The sequence below is a fragment of the Mustela putorius genome, unplaced genomic scaffold (genome assembly GCF_011764305.1).
Source record: "Mustela putorius furo isolate JIRA1106 unplaced genomic scaffold, ASM1176430v1.1 tig00000139_pilon_pilon_pilon, whole genome shotgun sequence".
NCBI classification, from domain to species: Eukaryota; Metazoa; Chordata; class Mammalia; order Carnivora; family Mustelidae; genus Mustela; species Mustela putorius.
Genome location: NW_025421293.1, coordinates 1,056,804 through 1,081,163, shown reverse-complemented (window position 1 = coordinate 1,081,163; position 24,360 = coordinate 1,056,804). Strand labels below are relative to the sequence as shown.

The 24,360-nt window shown below is 44.6% G+C and overlaps 1 protein-coding gene across 8 annotated transcripts in view; it reads right to left on the bottom strand.

Moving 5' to 3' along the window:
* Window positions 1-24,360, bottom strand: part of LOC101692945 (S-adenosyl-L-methionine-dependent tRNA 4-demethylwyosine synthase TYW1) — a 201,127-nt gene that overhangs the window by 44,353 nt on the left and 132,414 nt on the right. Inside the window, exon 15 of one of the 8 annotated variants that reach the window (XM_045074915.1) lies at window positions 4,336-4,688. The exons of the other annotated variants lie outside the window; for them this stretch is intronic. Coding sequence (XP_044930850.1) covers window positions 4,584-4,688 — 105 coding nt within the window. The 3' untranslated portion in view covers window positions 4,336-4,583. Of the gene's footprint in view, window positions 1-4,335; window positions 4,689-24,360 lie in introns of those variants that run through there. 8 annotated transcript variants of the gene reach the window in all.

The following is a 24,360-nucleotide window of genomic DNA, read 5'->3' as shown; positions in this document are numbered from 1 at the left end:
CTGACTGAAAGGAGCCAGACACTATTAAAATGGCATGGAATTAAATCATGCTAACAGCTGCACAACTTCGTGACTACCCTAGAGGCCAGTGAATTTATAGACTTTACAAAGGTAAATTCATGCTCTGTGAATTATATCTCAACTTTTAAAATAAGAAAAAGATTGAACATCTAAGAGCATCTCAGGAAGTCAGAAAGTGGATGGTAATCTAAATACAGGGAAGAAAAAAGGGGAAATAAGAGCAGAAATTAATGTAAGATAAGATACCTATAAAAATATGGTGAACTATCGGAAGAACTAATACTGTTAAAATGTCCGTAATACCCATAGACACCTACAGTTTCAATACGATCCCTATAAAAATCCCAATGGGATTTCACCAAATCAGAAAAAGCAATCTGAAAATTTGTATGAAACCCCAACAGACCCTCAATAACCAAAGCCATCTTAAAAAAGAACAAAGCTGGAGGCCTCACATTTCCGCTTTCAAAGTTGACTACAGAGCTACAGTAATTGGACCAGCATGGCACTGGCACAAAGACAGACACATCACCCAATAGAACAAAGAGCCCAAAGTAAACCCCTGCATGGACCGTCAACTAACATTTGACCCCGTTGAGAATACTCTTGACAATCTTGACAAAGACCGTCTTGTCAATCAATGGTGGCAGGAAAACTGGATAATCACATACAGAGCAATGATAATGGACCCTTACCTTACAACACTCACAAACGTTAACCTGAGACGATGAAAGACTTAGACATACGACCTGAGACCATAGAACTCCCAGAGGAAAACCCAGAGGAAAAGTTCTCTGATGCTAATCTTAGCAATGACTGTTCAGATATGACAACAAAAGTACCAGCGGCAGAAGCTAAAAGGGACGAATGGGCCTACATCAAACTAAAAAGCTTTGCAGAGCAAACCATCCACAAAATGAAAAGACGATCTGCCGAATGGGAGAAGGTATTTTACCAACACTTTTCTGATAAAGAGCTAATATCTAAAGAACTCCTACAACTCAGTAACAAAAAACACAATCGGATTTTATTTTTTATTTTTTTTTTTAAAGATTTTATTTATTTATTTGACAGAGATTACAAGTAGGCAGAGAGGCAGGCAGAGAGAGAGAGGAGGAAGCAGGCTCCCTGCTGAGCGGAGAGCCCGATGCAGGACTCGATCCCAGGACCCTGAGATCATGACCTGAGCCGAAGGCAGCGGCTTAACCCACTGAGCCACCCAGGCGCCCACAATCGGATTTTAGAATGGGCGGAGGAACTGAACAGATATTTTTCCAAAGACGCCCAAATGGCCCATGGATACACGAAAAGATGCTCAACATGAGAGAAATGTACGTCAAACCCACACTGAGACATCTGCTCGTACGTGTCAGAACAGCTGTCCTTGAGATGGGAAAGGGGACCCTGTTTAGATTGTGGGTTCTGGGAACCGCTAGCGGGAACGTGAACTGGCAGAGTCACTGCGGAGAGCAGCATGAAGGGTTCTCAGGAAATACAAACTACAACTGGCGTACGACCCAGCAACCCCATCTCTGGTACATATCCAGAGGAAAGGAAACAGGATATTCACTAGAGTCAATATACGGAAACAACAAAAGCGTCCATCAACAGAGGAGCAGTTTACGAACACATGGTGTCCACACACACACACACTGGAGTATCACTCAGCCAGGAGAAAAAAGAAAATACTCCTGTTTGTGAGTAAATGGACAAACAGAGACCTCAAAGGCATGATAAGAAATGTAAATCAGAGAATGACAAATACAATTTGTCGACCCTTGGATGACATGGTTTTGAACTGTGTGGGTCCACTTACACATGGATTTTCAGTAGATATATATATATATATATATATATATATATATATACACACACACAAACACACACACTCACACACACAGTACTATAAATGTATTTTCCCTTCCTTAACGTTCTTAGTAATGTTTTCTTTTCTCTAGCTTGCTTTATTGTAAGAATATAGTAGAATATATGGAACATTCAAAACATGTATTGGGGGAATCGAAAGTTAGTATGCAGATTTCCCACTGCACAGGGAGATGGTGCCCTGAACCCTAGGATATTCAACAGTCTGCTGTACGGTATCACTTACATATGGGATTTACAAAAGCTGACTCATGGAAACAGAGTAGAACGGTGGTTACTAGAGGCTGTAGGGTGGGGAAATTGGAGAGGTACCGGCCAAAGGGTACAAACCCGCAGCTGTAAGATGAGCGAGGCTCTGGAGATCTAACGAACACTGTGATTAATAGTCAACAACGTTCTACGGCATACACTTCAAAGTTGCTAAGAGACTAATCTTAAATGTTCTCACCATAAAGAAAAAGATAATTATCAGACGTGATGGAAGTGTGAGCTTACACTGCCATGGTTACTGAATCGTATTATGTAAGTGTATCAAATGAACACACCGTAAACGTACAAAATGTCACATGTCAATCATCAATTATAACTCAACAAAAAACCAGAAATGAGCCACAAGTATGGATATTTGATCTATTACCAAATTGCCACTACAGAACAAGGTAGAAAAGGATAGTATTTTAAATCAACAGTGCTGGTGCAAGGGATGTTCATGTAGGGGGTTAGAAGCACCGACACTTAAAAAAACGCCTTAATGGACTTAAATGTGAAAGAGAAACAGAATATTTAGACGACAAGAATCTCATGACTTTCTTGAAACAGTTCGAGACAAACTCAACAGAAAAGCAAGCCTCATGAAGCTGCAGCGCATTAAAATTTGCAACTTTTCCTTATCAAGATAGGATAAAAGAGACAAGCCAAGAGTGAAAAAAGACATTTCCTCATATCGACCATATCTAAATAACTTCTAAAAACCAATAAGAAAAAAGACAAATGCAAGAGAAATACTGACAAAAGCCATGAATGTTCCTGTATATCCTTGAGTAAGAATGTTTTTATGATTTAGTGACAGAGAACACTAACTCTGAAGCAAGTATCCTTTAAAAAAGAGGGTATCAAATGAACAATGAATAGAAATGCAATTAAAATCCACAAGGAAACAGCTTCACGACCGCCACTAAGACTGACAAAACCAGTTGGTGGCAAGGATGCAAAACAGCCCCTACACACGACTGTGTGAATTCACGCGTTACGTTGTAACTGTTCGGCGTTATTCACGGACGGTGAATGCACGCACACCCCACAATCCGGCGAGTGTGCTCCCAGGTGCACAGCCGACGTCACTGAGCAGATACACACACCGAAACACCGGTACAGGAGTGTCACTAGTAGATGATTCACGGCGGCCAAACACCGGAACAGCATGACGATGCTTCAACAGTAACACAGATTAACGGTAGCACGTTCGTATTACCAAACAGAACAATGAAGATGAACGGACCAGAGCACCATGGGTGAGTCTAACACACACGTGAAGTGAAACACAGTAGATCCTCAAACAACGTGGGTCTGTGCCGGGCCGCCGGCATGTGAACTGTTTATGGCGTGGAGCTGTAAATGTGTTTTCTACGACTTTCCTAACGTTTGCCTTCCTCTAGCTTACTTTGTTATAAGAACACACGTAATACATTCCCAAAATATGTGTCAATCGGCTGTGTTCTCGATCAGGCTTCTGGCCAACAGCAGGCTTTAGTAGGTTTTGAGGGTAAAGTTACACATGGATATTCAGCTGCACAGGGTCAGCGCCCCAACCGCAGCTCGGCTCAAGGCCCAGCTCTGTATTGTGATTCCATCTCTATAAAGTTCAAAAACAGGGAAAACCGCCTGACAGTGTTAGAAGTCAGTGATTACTGTTAGACAGAAGAGGGCTAATGACCAGGAGGAAAGATGAATGGGACAAAAGGGGGGCTCCGACGGCGCTCTCAACACTGTTGCAGCAATCAGAGGTGCGTTCTTCTCGTAATAATTCACCAAGCTGTCCCCTTAAGCTCTGTGCACTTTTCTGTAAGTATGATATACTCCAATAATAAATCCTATGAGAAGGATGCCTGGGTGGCTCAGTTGGTTAAACGTCTGCCTTCGGCTCAGGTCATGATCTTGGGGTCCTGGGATGGAGCTCTGCATCAGGCTCCTTGCTCGGTAGAGAGCCTGCTTCTCCCTCTGCCTACTCTGCCTGCTCTGCCTGTTAAGCCTGCAGCTCCTCCGTGCTTCTGCTCTCCCTCTGACAAACAAATAAATAAAAGCCTTAAAAAAAACAAAACAAAACAAAATAAAATAAAAGTTAAATAAATCCTATGAGAGATTAAATAAACACAGAATGCTGGGAAAAGACACTCATTTTTTTAAAGCCCTTATATGTTATATACACGAGTGTTCATGGATAAAGTCACGTATTTATTTGACTTGAAATATTCCAATGCCTCCTCCACCCCAAAAACACAGCGGGGACAGATGAAACGAGAAATGAAGTGCCGACAGCTGTCAAATGAAGATGACAGTCACAGAGGAATTCATTCGATTATTCTCTTTTCTCTTACGTGTTTTAAAAATCTATAATAAAAAGTTTAAAAATACATAACTGTGAGTTGGACAGAATTCTGTTGTTTCTAATTAGGCAGCTTTCAGTGATACACATTCTGGATAAGGTTATTATATCCCAGGACTACGGCGCTTAATTTCCACGATTTATCTTGACAGTTGCAATTCAAGGCGAACTCGAGTTGAAGCTGTGTCAAAACAAGATAAAACGGTATCCTAAAATATGGTACTGAGTTACTAGTAATCAAAGAAATGCAAGGTGTACTTGCTCACGGACGGTAAAAGCAGAATCCAGTAAAAACATTTTGGAAACTAACACAGCAACACGATTAAAGAACCAGAAAAATACTCCAATCTGTTGACCCAATAATTGCACTTCTAAAATTTTCACCTTTGGAAATGATAAAAATTGTGGATAAATATTGATCAATAGGAATGTTCAATCCAGCTTTATTTATAAACTCTTAAGAACTTCAATCCCGGGACGCCTGGGTGGCTCAGTTGGTTAAGCCACTGCCTTCGGCTCAGGTCATGATCCCAGGGTCCTGGGATCGAGTCCCACATCGGGCTCCTTGCTCAGTGGGGAGGCTGCTTCTCTCTCTGCCTCTGCCTGCCGCTCTGCCTGCTTGTGTTCTCCCACTCTCTCTCTCTCTCTAACAAATAAATAAATAAAATCTTTAAAAAAAAAAAGAACTTCAATCCCAAGAAAGAGCACAATGATTTAAGACACAGCTACTGAACACCAAAAGGCGACGTTTCAGAGCCGTGGTTACGAATCCCGACATAGCAAAGAAACACACTCCTAATAGGAGACGCTCCATGGAGGCGTGATTTTCAGGAAGGGGCAAGAAATGGGAGAGGGACTTGAGTCTTCATACTTGTTCCTGTGGAGAGTAACTGGTTTTATTTATTTATTTTTTTAAAGATTTTATTTATTTATTTGACAGAGAGAAATCACAAGTAGACGGAGAGGCAGGCAGAGAGAGAGAGGAGGAAGCAGGCTCCCCGCTGAGCAGAGAGCCCGATGCGGGACTCAATCCCAGGACGCTGAGATCATGACCTGAGCCAAAGGCAGCGGCTTAACCCACTGAGCCACCCAGGCGCCCCAAGAGAGTAACTGGTTTTAGAAGAAAGTTAAGGATGAGGGAAATTTTTATGTAATAGTGTTGGATTTTTAAAAGGCTAAAACAACACTGTACAGGTTTGGAAGGAAATATAACAATAGTTGTGGGATCAGAAAACACACACACACACACACACACACACACACTCACTTTTTAATAGTTCTGAGTCTTGAGATGAGACTGAACCAGCTTAACAGTCTCTTGATATTCCTGATCTCGACTAGCCATTATAGCAGACGGCTTAAACCACAGTCTCCCGGCCAAAGACCGGAAGCGTAGTAAAGGACAGAGAAAAAGATCTGCCTTAGTTCAGCGGCGCCGCAGGAGACCAGGCCTCTCCACGGGGATGCGAGCCGGAGCGCCCAGAGTTGAAGGCCCACGTGCCTCTGCAAGTCACCGACAACAGCAAGAAGGAAGGAAGAACTGGACGTCCTCCTGGCAACAGGGCTAACCAGCAGGACGCTGCCACCCGTGTGAAGGAGCAGGAGGAGGGGGCAACCGTGCATGTGAGCTACGCGTGCACACACAGCCACGCACTGTAACGCATAAACACACATACAGGCAAAGGGGCTCATCTCTTGAGAAGCCACAAGAAGAGAAAGCTCAGAAGTGCCAATAAATACGCGAGAGTGGGAAAAAATTCACATTACAGGATAAAAAAATTATAAAAAAGGCAGCAATATTTATGCTTCAGAAGAGCCTACAAGTAATATGGAGCAGGTTTCTCCATTCTCTGGAGCTTGGGGGAAAGTGGAAGGCGTGGCTCGGCCGGCGTGTTAACAGGGGCGGGGAGTCCTCACTGGGTGGAAACGGCCTGTGGCGAGACCACGGACACAGAACTTCACAACATGGCAATGCACGGGAAAGGAAGGAGAATCATAATTTTTTTTTTAAAGATTTTATTTATTTATTTGACAGACAGATCACAAGTAGGCAGAGAGGTAGGCAGAGAGAGAGAGGGGAGGAAGCAGGCTCCCTGCTGAGCATAGAGCCGGATGCGGGACTCGATCCCAGGACCCCGGGATCATGACCTGAGCCGAAGGCAGAGGCTTTAACTCACAGAGCCACCCAGGCGCCCCGAGAATAGTAATTTTTAAGAAAAGATAAATAAGGGAGCGAGAATGTAAAGAAAAAAGACCAAACACAAATCAATGAAAGAGAATGAATAAATGGTAACATTTCTAGAGGAAGAAAGGGCTGAGCACAGAAATCACAGGGCCACTCTCTGCCTTCCACGACAGAGAACATCTAGTCTAAAGCCTCCGCCACGAGGCCACGAGGCGAAGGAAAGCCGTAGCCCACCTACAGAACAGTAAATACAAGTGAATAAACAACGTCATAAAACTCGGTAAGTAGATCATGTCACTGCCTACACCCGGGAGAACACACAGCCTCCGTCCCCGAAGCAACAACATGGACCTGCAGGACTGCGGATATTGACAAAAACGTACAGCCTCTGGCGATGTTCCCACAGACGAGGTCCATCTACCACCCTGCAGCAGCCGCAAACAGAAACACCCGAATCCAGAGGGAACAGCAGACGGATGAGGAGGCTCTCAACAGAGCCAAAACATCCTGCAGAACTACTGGAAGGAAACTTGAAAGGATTATGGAATAGCCAGAAACCATACATCCTTAAATTCAATAAACCCTACAGATCTGTTTCTCCAGAAACATTGCTTGTAACAACTCATGAATTTAAGTCCCCAATGCTGCACACTGAAGGCTCCGTTCCTGGGGCGTTCACTGTCCAAACGCAAACACTGCACAGCTGAGAAATGTTCAGATTGTGCTAACCCACCAACTAACCTCCCGGTGCCTAAACGTGGCTGGGGTGGGGGATGACTCATCAGAAGGTGACTAAGTCTGTGAAGTAAGCCTGTAAAATTTCCTCCCTGGAAAGCTTCACGGTGACAAGATGTGCCTGTGTACACAGAACTCTGGCTCACGTCTGACTCACAGGGAAGTGCATCCGGAATGAGAGCACGATGGGCCTCGAGAAGGGCGACAGCACCCGCCGCACGGACACTAAAACGCCAGAAATTAAGCCTTTCATCCAAAATCCTTACTTACCTAATTCACATTATTTACCAAATAGTAGGTATAACGGACATATGGCCAAAAGGACACTTCAAGTTCATCTCTTGAGCCATCCCGCTGCAAAACAGATGAAATGAAAAATGCCAAGTCCACAGACAAAGCTAGCGGAAAAAATATATTGGGACAGCCTTGTGACCAGGGACTGGACCCAGCAGCCTGACAGAGCACCCCGTGAGCAAAAATAACTCCTACTCAAGAAGAGCCTGCAAACAATTTCAGAAGATGTGTGGAAATGTGACATTCCCCAGGGAGCCAACATAGCCCACAATTAGAAAATAAATCCCAGCAGAAGAAAATTAAAGTGATAGTGCAGGCAACTTTAACAAGTGATAAATGGAAGATACAACTCCATAAAGACGGCAACTTTCTCAAGTTAGACTACAAATTCAGTGCAATTCCAATCAACACCCCAAAGCTGTGTGTGTGTGTGTACGTGGTTGTACACACGAACACGGACAATCTGGCTCTCACACACATATGAAAACGTATCATAAAGGTGCTAAGAACCAGCAAGACAGTTTTGAAGAAAAGACTGATGAAGGAGGAAGGGCTTCAGAGGTTCCCACCGAGTCCTACAGAGTCGCAGTGACCGCGCGGCAGTGGACAGGAAGGAAAAATCAGTATAACTAGTAGAAAGTTCAGAAACATCCATGAATATACGAAAACATGACTACAGCAGGCAGCCACCACAAAGCATGGGGCAGGGAATGAACTGCTCAAACAACGGATGCTGCTGCAATCAATGACCAACACAGGGAAAAAGAACCCTGTTTCATACGATAATGAAAAAAATTAACAGCTAGATATGCACACATACATGTGTACACACACACACAGAAATCTTCAGTCCTTAATAAAAAGCATTTGCAAGTTAATGAAAATCACAAACATCTCAAAAGAATGGTTAAGAGCCACAACATGATTTCACAAAAAAATACATACAAATGGTCAAAAAAATATAGCAAATTGTCTTAATACCACAAATAATAAAGTATACATTAACACAATGGACATTGGTTAAAAAAAGTTCAGGGGCGCCTGGGTGGCTCAGTGGGTTAAAGCCTAATAGCAAACCCACTTGATGAACAACTATGCAGCAAATAAACTCAGTGTAATAGAATATTTACACAAAGGGTCATGACATGGTCTTAAGTGAAAAAAATCAATAATCCAGGCCTTCACTTAAGTAGAGAATGATGAGCAATTTAAGCCTAAGCCAAGTAGAAGAAATAATAAAAATTAGAGCAGAAATCAATGACAGTGCAAAAGAAAACCAATAGAGAAAAAAATCAACAAAACCAAAAGACAGTTCTCTGAAGGGACAAAAAAAAATAAACTAAAATGGGTAAGCCTCTACTTAGGCTAACCAAGAAAAATGACAGAAAACATAATTTACTAAGATCAAAAATAAAGAAGGATCATCACTACTGATCCCATGGACAATAAAATAATAATATAGGAATAGTCAAATAACACTATGCCCACAAATTTGATAACATGGATAAAATGGACAAAATCCGAAGATCAAATGCACACAGGAAGAAAACATTTGATTAGGGCTATATATATTAAAGAAATTGAATGAATAATTGATAACCTTCCAGAAAGCGGCAAGCCCAGCTGGGTTCTACCAAACACTGAAGACAGAAATGATATCAATTTACTACAGTCTCTTCTAGAGAACAGAAGCAGAGGCACCACTTCTCAGAATCCTGAGGCCAGTATTACCCTAAAATTAGAACCAGATAAAGGATTATAAAAAAGGAAAATTGAGGTCAGTATCTCTCCTGAGCATAGGTTTAAAAAGAAAACATTAGCAAAGTGAATCTAATAATGTATAAAAATAATTACACACATGCTGAGCAGTTGGGATCTATTTCGTGTATCCAAGGCTGGTTCGGTATTCAAAAAATGCAACATCACACATCAACAGGGTAGTGCCGACAAAGTCATGCAGAAAACCACTGAATGCAGTCAAGTATCTGACAAAAGCCAACATTTACTCATGATAGAATTCTCAGCAAACTAGGAATAAAGGGGAATTTCCTCGATAACAATAAAGAATATCTATCTACAAAGAAGCCACAGCTAATACAATACCGAATTGTGAGAAACAGGACACTTTCCCCCTAAGACTGGGAATACGGCAAGGATGCCCCCTCCTTCCATTCCTATCCAACAAGACTCAACAATAAGAGAAGAAAAAGAAATAAAAGGTATATAAATTGGCAAGGAAGAAATAAAACTGTTTTTATGTGCAGATGATATGACTGTCTACGCAGAAAATCTCAAAAAAAAAGGACACAAAAACCCCTCCTGGCACTATTAAGTGAGAACAACAGGATCACAAGACGAACAGACGAGTCACATGCTTTCCCACATACCAGCAACGAACAACTGCAATTTGAAATTTTAAAAAATTTTTTAAATAGTATGAAAACCATGAAATATTTATATATAAATCTAACAAAACTATATTCAAGATCAACATCTGATTAAATAAATCAAAGAAAATCTAAATAAAAGGGGACACAGTCTGTGCTCATGAACTGGAGGACTCAATACCATTAGGGTGTCACTTCTTCCCAGCCTGATCTACAGAGTCGATATGATCTCAGCGACAATCTCAGGAAGCTGTTTCACAAACCCCAAGGAACTGACCGCAGTGCACAGGATGGTAAAAGACTTACAACAACCTACAGAATTCCAAAGAGGAACTAAGTCGGAGAACTCACACGATCCATTTTCAAGATGTACTACGAAGCTACAGTAGATAAGACAGTGTAAATTGGTGAAAGAAGACAAACAGGTCATCAGAACAGCTGAGAAATGGACCCAGACAAACAGTCAACTGATCTCTAGCAAAGGAAGAACACAGGCAGTTCAACTGAGAAAAGACCGTCTTTTCAACAAAATGGTGCTAGGATATTTGGATGTCCACCAATTGAATGAATGAATGAAAACCTTACACCTTTCTCTCTCTCTCTCTCTCTCACACACACACACACACACACACACAGCCCTAAATGTAGGGGCGCCTGGCTGGCTCAGTCGTTGTTAAGTATCTGCCTTCAGCTCAGGTCATGATCCCAGGGTCCTAGGATGGAGCCCCACATCAGACTCCCTGCTCGGTGGAGAACCTGCTTCTCCCTCTCCTGCTGCCACTTCCATTACCTATGCTCAATCTCTCTCTCCCTCTCTCTCAAATAAGTAAATATATATATATTTTTTAAACCCTAAATGTAGAACGCAAATCTATAAAACTTCTGGAAGAAAACATAAGAGAAAATCAACGTGACCTTCGGTTTGGTAAGGAGGTTATAGATTCAATACCAAAAGCATAACCTCAGTAAAAAACTCAGTAAGCTTGACTTTATTAATACTAAAAATTTCTGTTCTGAGAAAGATGCTGTTAAGGGAATGAGAGACAAACCAGACTGAGAGAAAGTATTCACAAAGCACATATCTGATAAATATTTCATATCCAAAATATACAAGGAACTCTTGAAACTCAACAATAAAAAAAAACAACTAAGAAATGGGCAAAAGATTTGAACAAACAACCCAAGAAAAAAGACATACAGATGGCAAACAGGCGTACTGAAAGATGCTCAACACAATTTACCATTGGAGAACCACAAATTAAAACAATGAGACATAACTATGTGGCTACTGGAAGTTCCCAAACCAAACCACTTACAAGACCAAACGCTGATGGAAACGCTCTGCTACAGGAACTCTCCATTGCTGGGGAAATGCAAAATGGTACCGGCCCTTTGGAGGACAGCATGAGCAGTTCAGTAGAGCACTGAACAGACTTACCAACCAGCAACGGAGCGCCGAGATACTTAACTCAACAGAAACCTGCACGCAAACGTTTATAGCATCTTTATCCATAACCACCCAAAACTGGAAGCAACCCAGATGTCCTGCAAAGGAGGGTCAGATAATCTGTGGAATTATCCACATCACGAAGTACTGATGATAAAAAGAAATGAGTTACAGCTACGAAAAGACATGGAGGAATCTTAAATGTATAAATATAAGTGAAAAAAGCCAGTACGAGAGGGCTCCAGACCATATGATGCCAATTATATAGCACACAGAAGACACGACGACAGAGTCCATGGTCGCCAGGGACTTCAGGGGAGGTGGAGAATTCTGAAGACGTGACACACAGGGGAACTCTCGGGGAGTGAACTTGTTTTATCTGATACTCCACCGGTGGGTCCATGACGATGTGCGGTGATCAAAACCACAGAACTTCACAGCTCAAAGAGAGAACCTTTTTTTTATTAAATAGACTCAGCATGGAGCCCAACATGGGGCTGGAACTCATGACCCTGACGTCAAGACCTGAATGCTCAACCAACCGAGCCACCCCAGAGAGAATCCTAATTTACACAAATTTTGGCTCTGTCATCTTCTTCCCAAAAACATCAGACACATTCCAACCAAGGGACTTCTACAGAATACCTGACCAGTGCTCCTAAAAACCTCCAACGCAACGAAAACAAGGGAAGTCTGAAGACAGGCCAGCCAAGAGAAGTCCACGGGGACAAGACTACTAAGTGCAATGCGGGACCCGGGACAGAAAAGGGAAACTGGAATAAAATGTGAATTTGGTGCATCAGTATTAGTTCATGAATTATGACAATGTACCATCAACACAGCACGCTGAAAGCAGAGGAACAGTAACAGGGGTGCATGGGAGCTGTCCCTGCTGTCTTTGTAACTTTTCGACAGCTCTGAAACTGTTCCGAAGTACAAGTTCATTAAAAAATAAAAACCTACTCAAGTGCTTCTAGCAACAAACAGAAATAACCTTCCATCAGCAAACGATTAAATAACAGCCCCATGGGTACAGCTATAAAAGAATGAGGTAAAATTATCTGTATTCAGACCGAGGAACAAAATGTGTTGATGAAAAAGGCAAGCTACAGGCACTGTGGAGAGCGAGATCCGATCTGTATTTTTAAAATTCAAGTACAGCATACATGCGCTACGTCTGTGGATGAAGATACTCTTTCTGTAAGTAGGCTCCACACCCAATGTGGGGCTCAAACTCTCAACGCTGGGGTCAAGCGTTGCGGACTCCACCGACTGAGCCGGGCGGGCACCCGGAGACGCCTCCACAGTCAACAGAAATGTCTCCAGGAAACGAGCTTTAAGGCATGAAGGGAGTGAGGCTCGAACAGGGAGGTTTGGGGTTTATCCTTTTGTGTGCTTTATGAGAGTAAATTTGACAGAGTAGTTTTTTGTCTTAAAAAACACAAACAAAACAGTACATACAATATGATGCCTAAAAAAATACTGGTTCGTATGTGCATATACAACCCTAAGCCTAAAAGGACGTATACTGTGCAAGTATTGCTTTGGGAGTTTTGGGGAAGCCCAAGAAACAGCAGACGCTCAGCTCAACCATGGTAAGTGTGAATTAAGAGTCAAACTGACTTCCTCCCGGGGAAAAGGGACTGCAGGACAGCCCTGCTGCTAGGAAGACGGGGGACAAGGAGGAACGGAGGCTTGAGAACACAGACGGGGCGGGCTTCGGGCATCCGGATTCCCAGGAGCCAGCAGAGAGCAACAGGTGAGCGGGTCTGGAGGCACATTTGATGAGAAAACAGGAAACAGCGCTCAGGAGGGGGAGGGGGAGCGGGGCTGGGGCTGGGGAGCGGGGAGCACAGACAGATGTGCTCGGGCAAGATCACGAGACACAAAGCGAGCCTGAGACGGAAGCTTGCGGAACACCCCAAAGACAGGGTCTGAAGAGAGGCCTAACGGGGGAGACGGTGGCAAGGAACAGAAGGAGAAGGAGAAGCGTGACAGGTTCTAGGACACCACGGGAGGCCAGAGTTTCAGGAAGCGAACGGTGGTCGGGTGAACAAAGCCGGGTTCAGGAGGACGGAGGGCAGCAGCGGTGACGGGCCAGCCAGCAAGGCCCCAGCCCCCCCCAGAGGTGAGTCCAACGCAGGGCTCGCAAACTCGTCCCGTTTTAGGCGCTGGGAATCAAATGGTCTCGGTGGCAATTACCCTCCTCTGCCATTTTAAGAGGAGAGCAGCCATGGACGGTCCGTAGCCAGCAGCCCAGCTGTGTCCTAGTGAGACTTCATGACAAAAGCAGGGGCGAGTCACAGTTGGGCCAAGACCTGCACCGCCACCCCCATACCAGTCTCTCCTATGCCTGCCGGGAAATAACTGCTGTCAGACGCTGCCTCTAGACACAGTGGTCCCCCCCTCGATCGCTAGTTCCGCATGTAAAATCCTACCGCCTGCAGACTTGTATCCTCCTCAACTGAGAGAACACAGGGGAATGAACCACTAAGAAGGGAGGGGTCACAAAAGAGAGACCTAGTGTTAGAGAAAAAAGGACAGAAAATAAAAGGTAGAGCAGTGGAGATTTTTGGATTATAGTCACGAGAGTTACAAGGACAAAACAAACCCAGGCCTTAGAATAAACTTTGGAACCTATTAGGAAACAGGAAATTGTAGTTTCGATAAATTCGGGTGAGATCTGGGATAAAGTTAAGCAGAAGCAGCTAACTCTGTTAAGGAGAACATTTTAAAATCTGACCAACTAAATGCATTAAATAAAATGTATCCCCAGGCTTTTAATTTCAAGCACCCTACTTATTCTCTGGGTTTCTTAAACCAGAATGAAACCTGAAAGTCAACAATTTAGCCGTAAGTCAAAGAGGAAGAAAAAAGCAAAGGCATTATTTCCTATGCATGAACATAGAACAAAATAAATTTGTAGTTATCATGTGGGTACTGTAGGGGAGTCTGAAAATACTACTGCAAGCAGAGAACAGAGAAGCAGAAATTAATTTAACAGTACCCATTACTAATTAAAGATTTATAAAATGTTATTAATATTCTCTATGAACACAGTATTTATAAGGGATTTCACTGATTCACTATAATTTCTGACTTCAATCTGAATTTTGCTTTAAGTGCTAAAGTCTTCAAATGTGACTTTTCCTACTACATGGACTCTTTAGAATATAACCTCTATACGTTCGGTAAAGAACCCAATGTATTCCAAACGCGACGGCACGAAGCGGAACCATCTAAAAAAGACGGGCAGGAGGTGGTCCGTGCACTCCTCCCCTCCAGCCTGCCCTCAGCCCTACATGCCGACATCCCCAGAAACTGCTGAGCAGGAACCTCGAAATAATCAGTGCTTTGCTCCTGGGAAAGACAGAGAGGCCCCTGCGCTGTGGCGGGCTGCAAGTGCACAAACGCACCTACATCGGAGGCGTCCTAAGTGCCTTCAGTGTCTGCCGGATGTTTTCAAAGTACATCAAGTCAAACGAGGGTAACCTTCCACCCCGAGCCAGGAACAGGAGAAAAGGGAAACGGACGGTAGAGGTTTTGTGAAGGCGCCGCGCCAGGTCGGTGTCTCCCCCTATGTTGAGATGGGACCCCAGGCTCCAAAGCTAGAAGCTATGTCAGAAAGACTCTTGAAACTGGTGGAGATGAAGCTAATAAACTTGAAGGGCTGCTCAAATTCTATTTATGTGGTTTTTAACATTTCTAACTTGTTACAGGCAAAACACCTTTCTCCCCACTGTGTGGCTGGATGGCGTGAAGGTGCAAATGACAGGACGTAAGTGGTATTTATTTCAGTCCAATATCTCAGACTAGGAAGAAACCAATGGCATCATTTTTGTTCCTCCTGTGAAGGTGGCGAGTGAGTTTCTGCCACGTGTACCGGCTTCTCACGGGCCACGTCAGAGGAGCAGGTTAGCTTCCCGTTGCCGTAAGTCAAACCGAACTCAGTCTCCACTATCTTCATTTCCCAAACGCACTAATAAAGGTCTTCAAATGTCAATTTGAGAAAGCACTTCCCTCTCTCGAGTTTCAATAAGCAGAAGAAATTCACTTCTGACCATTCTTTTAATTTCCCTCTCCTCCTAACTTTTCATAAATCAAACTCTACGATGCTCATAAAAAGGTTCAACTCTCATATCCAAGATGGCAATACCTAAGCTAAAACATTTTTAAATGAGCTTTGAGATGAATGGCTTTGAATTATTCCACTTGAAAGAAATTAGAGCAGATGAAATCCACAAAGTGGCAGGAAGAAAGCCTGCTGGTCTCTCGGTGACGGAGGACTGATGACATCTGTGATACCCGTCGGCGGCAGTGGATCACGACCACTTCTAACCCCAGACCACCTCTGACTAACAAGCACATGTTCCCTTAATATTATCTGAAATTCAAAATAAATACCAGTAAAAACAAACTGAAAGTGACGGTCATTGTTTCATATGTCCGGGTGCCTGAAAACCCATGATTTATGCACCCTAGGACAAATAATTTTACCCCTCAAATAAGCATCATTAAGTGACCTTAGTTCCCATGGGATGTCTATGACGATCACTAAAAAAAAAAAAGAATCTTACGAAATACACTGTGCTGAATGAGGATAAAGAATATCACTTGTCTGAACACATACGTCACAATAATGCACAATAATCCTAAGACACCGACGAAACCACTGGTCTAGAAATTACAAATAAAACACACCTCTATTTGAGACGCGTAAGGTCACGTCTGTCTGCATCTTGCCCTCTACCTCCATGTTCATGCTCAGGCCTGCTCCACTGCAAACCAAGCAACAAATAACACGTCCCATCCCAAAGAAATCCCAGACTTTTGTCTCCCTTCTCCTCCCAAGATACATTTGTTCTCTGTTCTTCCTACAAACATTAGGTGATCTGCCTTCTGCCTCTACCAAACCACGGAGAATACTTTGGTAATGGGCATTCATAATCTTCCATATGCAAATATTTGGGGACTTTTCCTCCAAATCAGTTGATTTCTTTAATCTTAAATATTTTCTTCTTAAGAAGTTTACTTTGCTGTCACCCGTCTAACATCTGAACTTCACACTTCAGTGATGCAGACTGCTAGTCACCCGTAACCCCATTCTCCGCTTCCTCCTTGCCAAGCAGAATGCCTCCACTATTTAAGGACAACAGTACGCTCCCCTCAAAGATGGCACTTCCCAACCTCCCTCAGCAGGACGTGCTAAGGGACCACGTTTTACAACAAGATGTAAATGCAAGACTTACACGACTCATCTCAAGAAGAAGATGTGCTCCTTCTTGTATCCATCCTCACACTGCCAGCTCAGGAAGGCCAATATGATGCCTGGCGCTCGAGGAAGCATTTCTTTTTAAGAGATTTTATTTATTTATTTGTCTGAGAGAGGACACAAGCAGGGGAGCAGCAGGCAGGGGGGAAGCAGGCTCCCTGCTGAGCACAGAGCCCGAGGTGGGGCTCCATCCCAGGACCCGGGCATCGTGACCGGAGCTGAAGGCAGACGCTTAACCCACTGAGCCACCCAGGTGGCCCTAAATAAATAAAATCTTTAAAAAGGGGGGGAATGAAATCTTGCCACTTACAAGGACACGGAGGGAGAAAGAGAATTAGGCTAAGTGAAGTAAGTCAGAACGTATTTCTGTTAAGTTCTTGTCATGTGTCATAAATCATATGTTATTTGATTTCAGTTTTATGTGGAATTTAACATATGATTTCAGCTTTATGTGGAATTTAAGAAACAGACTTAACTGAAGAGCACAAACTGATGGTTACCGGAGGGGGTGAGTGGAGCAGGTGACGGGGACAGAGGAGGGCACTTGTCCTCATGACCCCGGGTGTGTGCGCACGTGCCGAATCACTGAACTGTGCCCCCGAAACTGACCACACACAGTCAACTAACTGGGACCTCAGGACCTTAAAACAAACCGGCCACGAGAAACACCCCAAACACACCAAGAACCATCATACCGCGGGGCACCTGGTGGCTCAGCAGGTTGAGCGTCTGCCCTCAGTTCCGGTCATGGTCCTGAGGTCCCAGAATCAAGCACCGCATCGGGCTCTGCTCAGTGGGGAGTCAGCAGGGGGTCTGCTTGTCCCTCGTCCTCTCCTGCTGCCTCTCCCCATCTCAAACAAATAAGTGACATCTTAAGAAACAATGCTTTAGTCAGGTCATTGGTTAATTAAACATCATGAAACATCAGCAATACAGTCGTCTTCCAGCTAAGAGCAGTGACCCGCTCCTGAAACCTAACATCACACATAAAAATGCCAAAGGAAGCACATTTCCCACTGTTTGAAGTGAGAGAAATTAAAATGTTACTCATAAAAATCTCCACAGACTTTCTTAAAATGAAAATAAAAGAAGGTAAAATGTCCATAAACATTAATAACTACTGTATCAGTCTGTAACATACGTTAAACACGAATTCTCGACTTAACAACTGAAAAGACACGAGGTTGGGTGCGCAGCGAAGCGGCCTCCCGCGGGGTGGGCGCCGAGAAGCCAAGCCCCCCGCGGCCACCTGGTGAGCTTTTCAAATCGTCCGCGCTGGACTCTGGGGAGCTTCCGGCTGCACCTGGAAGTCATTCAGGACGGTCCTCGCATCATCATTCTGTGTCGAATGCTGTAGTATGTTTTGAAAAAGACTTGTAAACTTTGCCCTTGTAAATATCAATTAAAAACACCGTAGCGAAGACCCCTGTGCTCCAGGAAGTCTGGATATTAGAAAGTCCTTGTACTGCGAAACCCACGCCCTACGGGGAGACGGTCTATGGGGTGTTCCTGGATTTGGAAGAGGTTGTCTCTTCCTATAGCCTTCAGGTGATCTGATGATACAAGAGCTGGAGTCAAAGGGTAGATAAAATTCTATCAACCTGTAGACAGCTAGATCTTTAAAGCCACTTAATCATTTTTTGAGCCGCAGGCTGTCACTACTGCTCACCATCATTCAAGCCACAATCTACTCAGGGCCGACCTTAATGTACACCAGGCTTCATGTAAAAGACACTTTCTCAAATGGAAAACAGTTTTGGCCCTGAAAATCCTCTGCCCGAGATGCATATGACTCTGTGTATTGGTTACTTAGACCGTCAAATTCTAGAAATTTCTACTGAATACATTATCCACTGCCACGGTAACGACCTATATAAAATTATAGCAAACTTGAAAGACAAAATATAAACTGTTCTTCTCTAATGTTATCATAGATTTTATTTTTAATGAAAACTGGAAAACTGGTTAAAATATCACCCACAACCCCACAGTGACACAACTACTATGAATGTCTTTGTTCAACATAATTTTTTGGTCAAAAAAGTAAATAATTGGAATTTACATTAAAAAATGCTTTTTCACTTTCAAACGACTGGGAGTGGTTTTAGGACCACCAATTTTAACAGTTTTTTTAAACTCTGGGTATGCCAGGTGCTATAAAAGTCCAGACAGTGAGGTCTCTAAGTCCCATCTTGCATTTTCTGGGTCAGCACAGATCCCTTGTTGTTTTTTTAAACCACAGTTGAAGAATTCCCAACACTGCCTTTACCTCCTGTCATCCCCCCGCCCCGCAGTCCAGCAGAACGGAACCTGCGAAGGAGCCACACGAGCTTCTTCCATCTCCAAGCTCCGCTCTCCTTTCCCACTGGGGATGCACCTTAGCAGGAGTGGGGGCTCTCGGGAGCGCTGGGTGGCCGGGAGACCAGGGCTGGAGCGAAGCCCACTTGTAACTCTGTTACCCACCTGCGGCCCCTACAGATTATGCCTTAAGTCCTAACCAGTGGTTAAAGCCACCTCCTACAGGAAGCTTCTGATCCCAGACACTCCTTACGGTCTTACAGTCCCTGCGCCTCTTCCCAGCACTCGCCACCTGCCGCTGAAACTGTCCGTCCGTCCCCAGAGGACTGCAATTCTCCGGGCACTGGACCGCACCCAACTACGTCCCCGGCCTCGCACGGGACTGGAAACTAAATAAACTCAAAGAGTCGGCCGAAAGGAGCACCGTAAAAACAAGCCTCTGAAACACCGACAATCATTTGTGACCAAAAATTATTCTAAGAGGCCCATGACCACTGTTCAAGTCTGAGCTAATCTCATTAAGAAGAGCACTGATGTATGGAGCCCGCCCGCACACCGACCATGGACTCAGAGTTTCACACGCGCCGGGTCACTCACTCCCTAAGCGCCGGCTGGCGCACACGGACACCTCTTACCCCCACCTGACCGGTGGGAAGCAAAGGCTCTCCTGGGGCTCGGTGGTTCGCCAAGGTCACAGAGCTGGCGTGCGCCCTGGTACACTCAGACACCTCCTCACGCTCACCTCCTGAAGACGGGAAAGAGCCCCACGGGGCTCCACCAAATACTCTGACGAGACGTGATGCAGAAACAAGCACTGTCAGAAAGCCTCAAAAGGGTAAAAACCAAAAAAGCAACAACAAAAGCTGGCGATGGAATCTGAAAGAAAAGTCTCTGTTTCTCCGTAAACACCGTACCGAATGGTAAAGAAATAGCAAGTTTACGATTGCCGGGTGACGAGTGTGAGTCTCGGGGGTTATTTTATGTGTTGGGTCGACTGTGTAGGAAAAGCAAACATACACAGTGTTGAACAGTGCTTAAGAGGAAAACACGCGTACATGAGACAACGAACACGTCCTGCGTTCTCGAACCCACTATTACCCGGCCTACAATCGAATCTCTGCTCTGTGAGGAGCATTTCATTTCCTACAACGCCTTCTCTGCTTGAGCCGAGCCTCAGTAAGGACTGCGAACACTAAAAAGAAAAGGAATACAAAATGGTATTTATGATTCTTTTCTCTAGAAAAATTGTCTTCCTGGGGCAGCTTCCCACGGTTCTCCTTTTAAAAAGCAGGAACACTCTGAAAAGGTACAAAGAGGAAAACAGCCGAAGATCTCCCTCCTCCTCAGACACTCGGGTCAAAAAGCAGTAACACGTTTTGTACACAGAACGCCGCACAGTATTTAACTTAACTGGTTCTCTGCTGACGGATGCGTCGTCTGCTTCCAGACGTCTGCTGTTGTAAATAATGTCACAATGAACGATTCTGCATATATTCCACTTCATGTGGATGTAACTATGTCTCAGGGTAAATTACCAGATACGAACCACTCACTCAAAGGGCACATGCATTTTTTATTTTAATAGATAAAGCATAAAAGCATCCTTCAAAGATGAGGTTGTACCAATTTATGTTCTCACCAGAGATGCAGGAGAGCACTTGCTTCCTCACTGACATTTTAATCTACATTTATGTGTCATTTGTATCTCATTTTCCATGAAGGGGTGAGTATCTTTGGCTTATCTCCCTATGGGGTTTATCACTCCTTTACTTAATGATTGGTAGTAGCATTTTCATTAAGCTTAAAATATTTGGCATTTTAAAGTTTCCTAACTTTATTTACTTTATTTTAAACTTTGATTTAGAAATCTTTTTTTCAAAAATATCCCCATCCCAAAACACACTGTCATACGGCTGAGAAATATTCCAAGAAAGAAACGAGAGGGTTGAAAGTACTTTATAAGTTCTAAAGGCAAAAGACAAAGGATCGTTCCCTTCTTACACTAACAGGTCAGGAGGGAATATGATTCACAAAGAAAATAATCCTTAAGAGAGAAACAGAACTTACTTTTCATACATGATCTTTACAGTTTCTTGTGTTTTGAGACTTAAATTTTTTATTTGGAGATACTGCAAAATACATATATATGTATTTTATATATATGTAAATAAATGTGGAGATAGCACAAAAATGTATGCACACACGTTTATCAATGTGTGTATGTATGTCTTTTTTTTAAATTTTTATTTATTTATTTGACAGACAGAGATCACAAGTAGGCAGAGAGGCAGAGAGAAAGAGAGGAGGAAGCAGGGTCCCCGCTGAGCAGAGAGCCCAATGCGGGGCTCGATCCCAGGACCCTGAGATCATGACCTGAGCTGAAGGCAGAGGCTTAACCCACTGAGCCACCCAGGCGCCGCTGTATGTATATGTCTGAATATACTTGCTCCAAGTGTTACAGAAACGTGCTCCATTTTAAAACTCAAGACAGAAAAGGACCCACAGACAATACACACCACGTAAAGCAACAGAGAAGATTATGTTCTGAAGATTTTGCATCAAAACTCTTTTCCGAATTTCCCTCTTGTACTGAATTTCTCCTGCCTCTAAGGAGTTACAGTGTTTTTTCTTAAAAAAAGAAAAAGAAAATGCAAAGCACCCTTCCCCACCTTGAGCGGTGCCGTAGCTCGGACCCCCTGAAGGGAGCTCTGCCAGGTGCAGGATGGCTAGGGTCCCCACATACCTACTCCTGTGGCTTTTTTTTTTTTTTTTTTTTTTTAAAGATTTTATTTATTTATTTGACAGAGAGAGATCACAAGTAGGCAGAGAGGCAGGCAGGCAGAGAGAGGAGGAAGCAGGCTCCCTGCTGAGCAGAGAGCCCGATGCGGGACTCGATCCCAGGACCCTGAGATCATGACCTGAGCCGAAGGCAGCGGCTTAACCCACTGAGCCACCCAGGCGCCCTCCTGTGGCTTTTGATCCTGGCTGCAGACAACCGTACACACGCCGCTGACCTTACCCTTGTCAAATTTTCCTGATCACTTTCAACTAATATCAGTTAGAATCAGACCTTTCTTCAGAAGGTCTACCAGAGTGTTCGGCGTGGGTGAATACAGGATGAGCTGCCGGCAGTTCCCGCAGATTTTCAGAAATCACTACCTGTCCTTGACGGGCCAGGAGGGCCACCAACTCCACGCCCCACATTTCCTGTCTGGCACCATCCAGATGCCTCGGCTAGACACGACATTTCCCAGGGTTCCCACAGAGCAGGGAGCCCCCGCTGGTCTAAGGTGGCCCGAAGTAGGAGCCCACAGAGTAAACACAGAGGGGTACTGACAGGGAAATGGTGATGCCCTGGCCTAGAAGGTCACACAGGACTTTGTCACCCTCTTGTGACCCATGAAAGCCAAGGGAGCTGCCCAGAGGGTTTCTCAAAAGCCACCTCAACTACTGAACGAGAACACGGGCCGATTCCCGATGAGCAGCCTTTCTCGGTCTAAACCGATTTCCCGGTGCCCAGATGATCGATCAGGAAGAGGTCCCTCTTCCTGGGGCGGGAGCGTGGGACTCTCCCTGCCGCTAAGATCAGGCGTCTCAACAGGGGCTGTGACGCCTCTTCAGGGAGGCCCTGACTAAGCACACAGTGAGGAAGGCACAGCCCTCCAGCAGGACGCTGGCGCAGGGCACTTCATGCGGTCCCCCCACAGGCCGCCCACCTCGAGACACACAGCTCTATCCAGGGGGGAGCCGCGATGTTCAGCTCCGCAGACCAAGTCCCTGGGCCCCAGCAATGCCTCCCAGAGGCTTTGTTTAAACCAGTGGTGATGGACGTGGGATTACTGCCCCCAACCACGCTGGAATTCCTTTAATGCGGGCTTAGGAGCATTTTATCCCCAGAAATGAAAGAGCGCTCAGGGGCTTCTGTGAGGTAGGGCCATCAAGTATGCGCTTAAAGCAGCAGCATTCGGAATATTCTGTAATCCGGCACTCGGCAGGGGTGAAGAGAAAGTCTGAGTCTTAGAAGCAACTACAATCAAGACGGGGCGGCTGCGGGACAGGAGGGACCCAGAGGACTTGATTAGTCCAGTACCTTCCTTTCTAAACCTGAGGGAGGAAGGTCACTTGAGCCGACCAATTCTCAACCAAAAACACCTCTAGGAAAACCTGTGACTTGTCCACCCCCTAAAAGACGTCAGCGTCGGCGGTCAGTCGTGTCTACCTTTCCGTGCTGACCTCACTGTAACGTACGGACACAGAACCCGGCCCGGCCTTGCGTCGAAGTGCAGACGACTGCCCGTCTTCCTCGCTCCTCGAGCAGCACTCCGAATTCCACGTGATGACGCTGACTAAATCCAAAAAGGTTTCCTTCCCGCGTGAAACAACAGGCCACTTATAATTTAACTCGTTATTCAGATCAGGCGAAATCTGCCTGGGCAAGAGACCATCACAGAACTCCACAGTGATAATGTTTTCACGGACTTTTGCAAACCCATGAAAATCTCCACCTCGTCACACCGTAGAATACAGAAATGCGTCTCTCTGCCCCGGTTCACAGAGTGACAAGGCAGGGAAAGGTGGTAAGTTCCGGCCGCGGGACCCGCTCCTGTCTTCCGGATACGGAGTGGCGGCTGACAAGGCTTCCCCGCCGCGTGCTCTTTCTGTCTCTGTCTCCTTCTTTCTCAAATGAATAAATAAAATCTTTTTTTTTTTTAAGATTTTATTTATTTATTTGACAGATACACAGCGCGAGAGGCAACACGAGCAGGGGGAGTGGGAGACGGAGAAGCAGGCTTCCCGCTGAGCAGGGAGCCCGATGCGGGGCTCCATCCCAGAAGCCCAGTTTAATGACTGAGAGCTACCCAGGAGCCCCAATAAATAAAATCTTTTAAAAAGGGTGGGTTAAAAAAGAAATACCAAGAAGCCAAACAACTTCACAAGCCTCCATTTTATCGATCTCTACCTCATAACAAATGAGCAAACACAAGCACAACAACACACATGACGGGTCAGCAGTTCTAGAACTCAGTAAGCCGCCATTTAACAAACGTTAGCTATCGGGACTTTATTATTAAACATAAAAACTTATAGCAATTAAGCCCTCTGCAAGGTCCGATGTCTGCCTTACATGTACTTCAAGGCTGAACCCAGCCTCCAGTCTGGCCAGCAGGGCTGGGGAGGGTAGAGCCAGCTGACCGGGCTGAGCACCCCGGGAACGGCCAGGCGGTGCCGGACAGG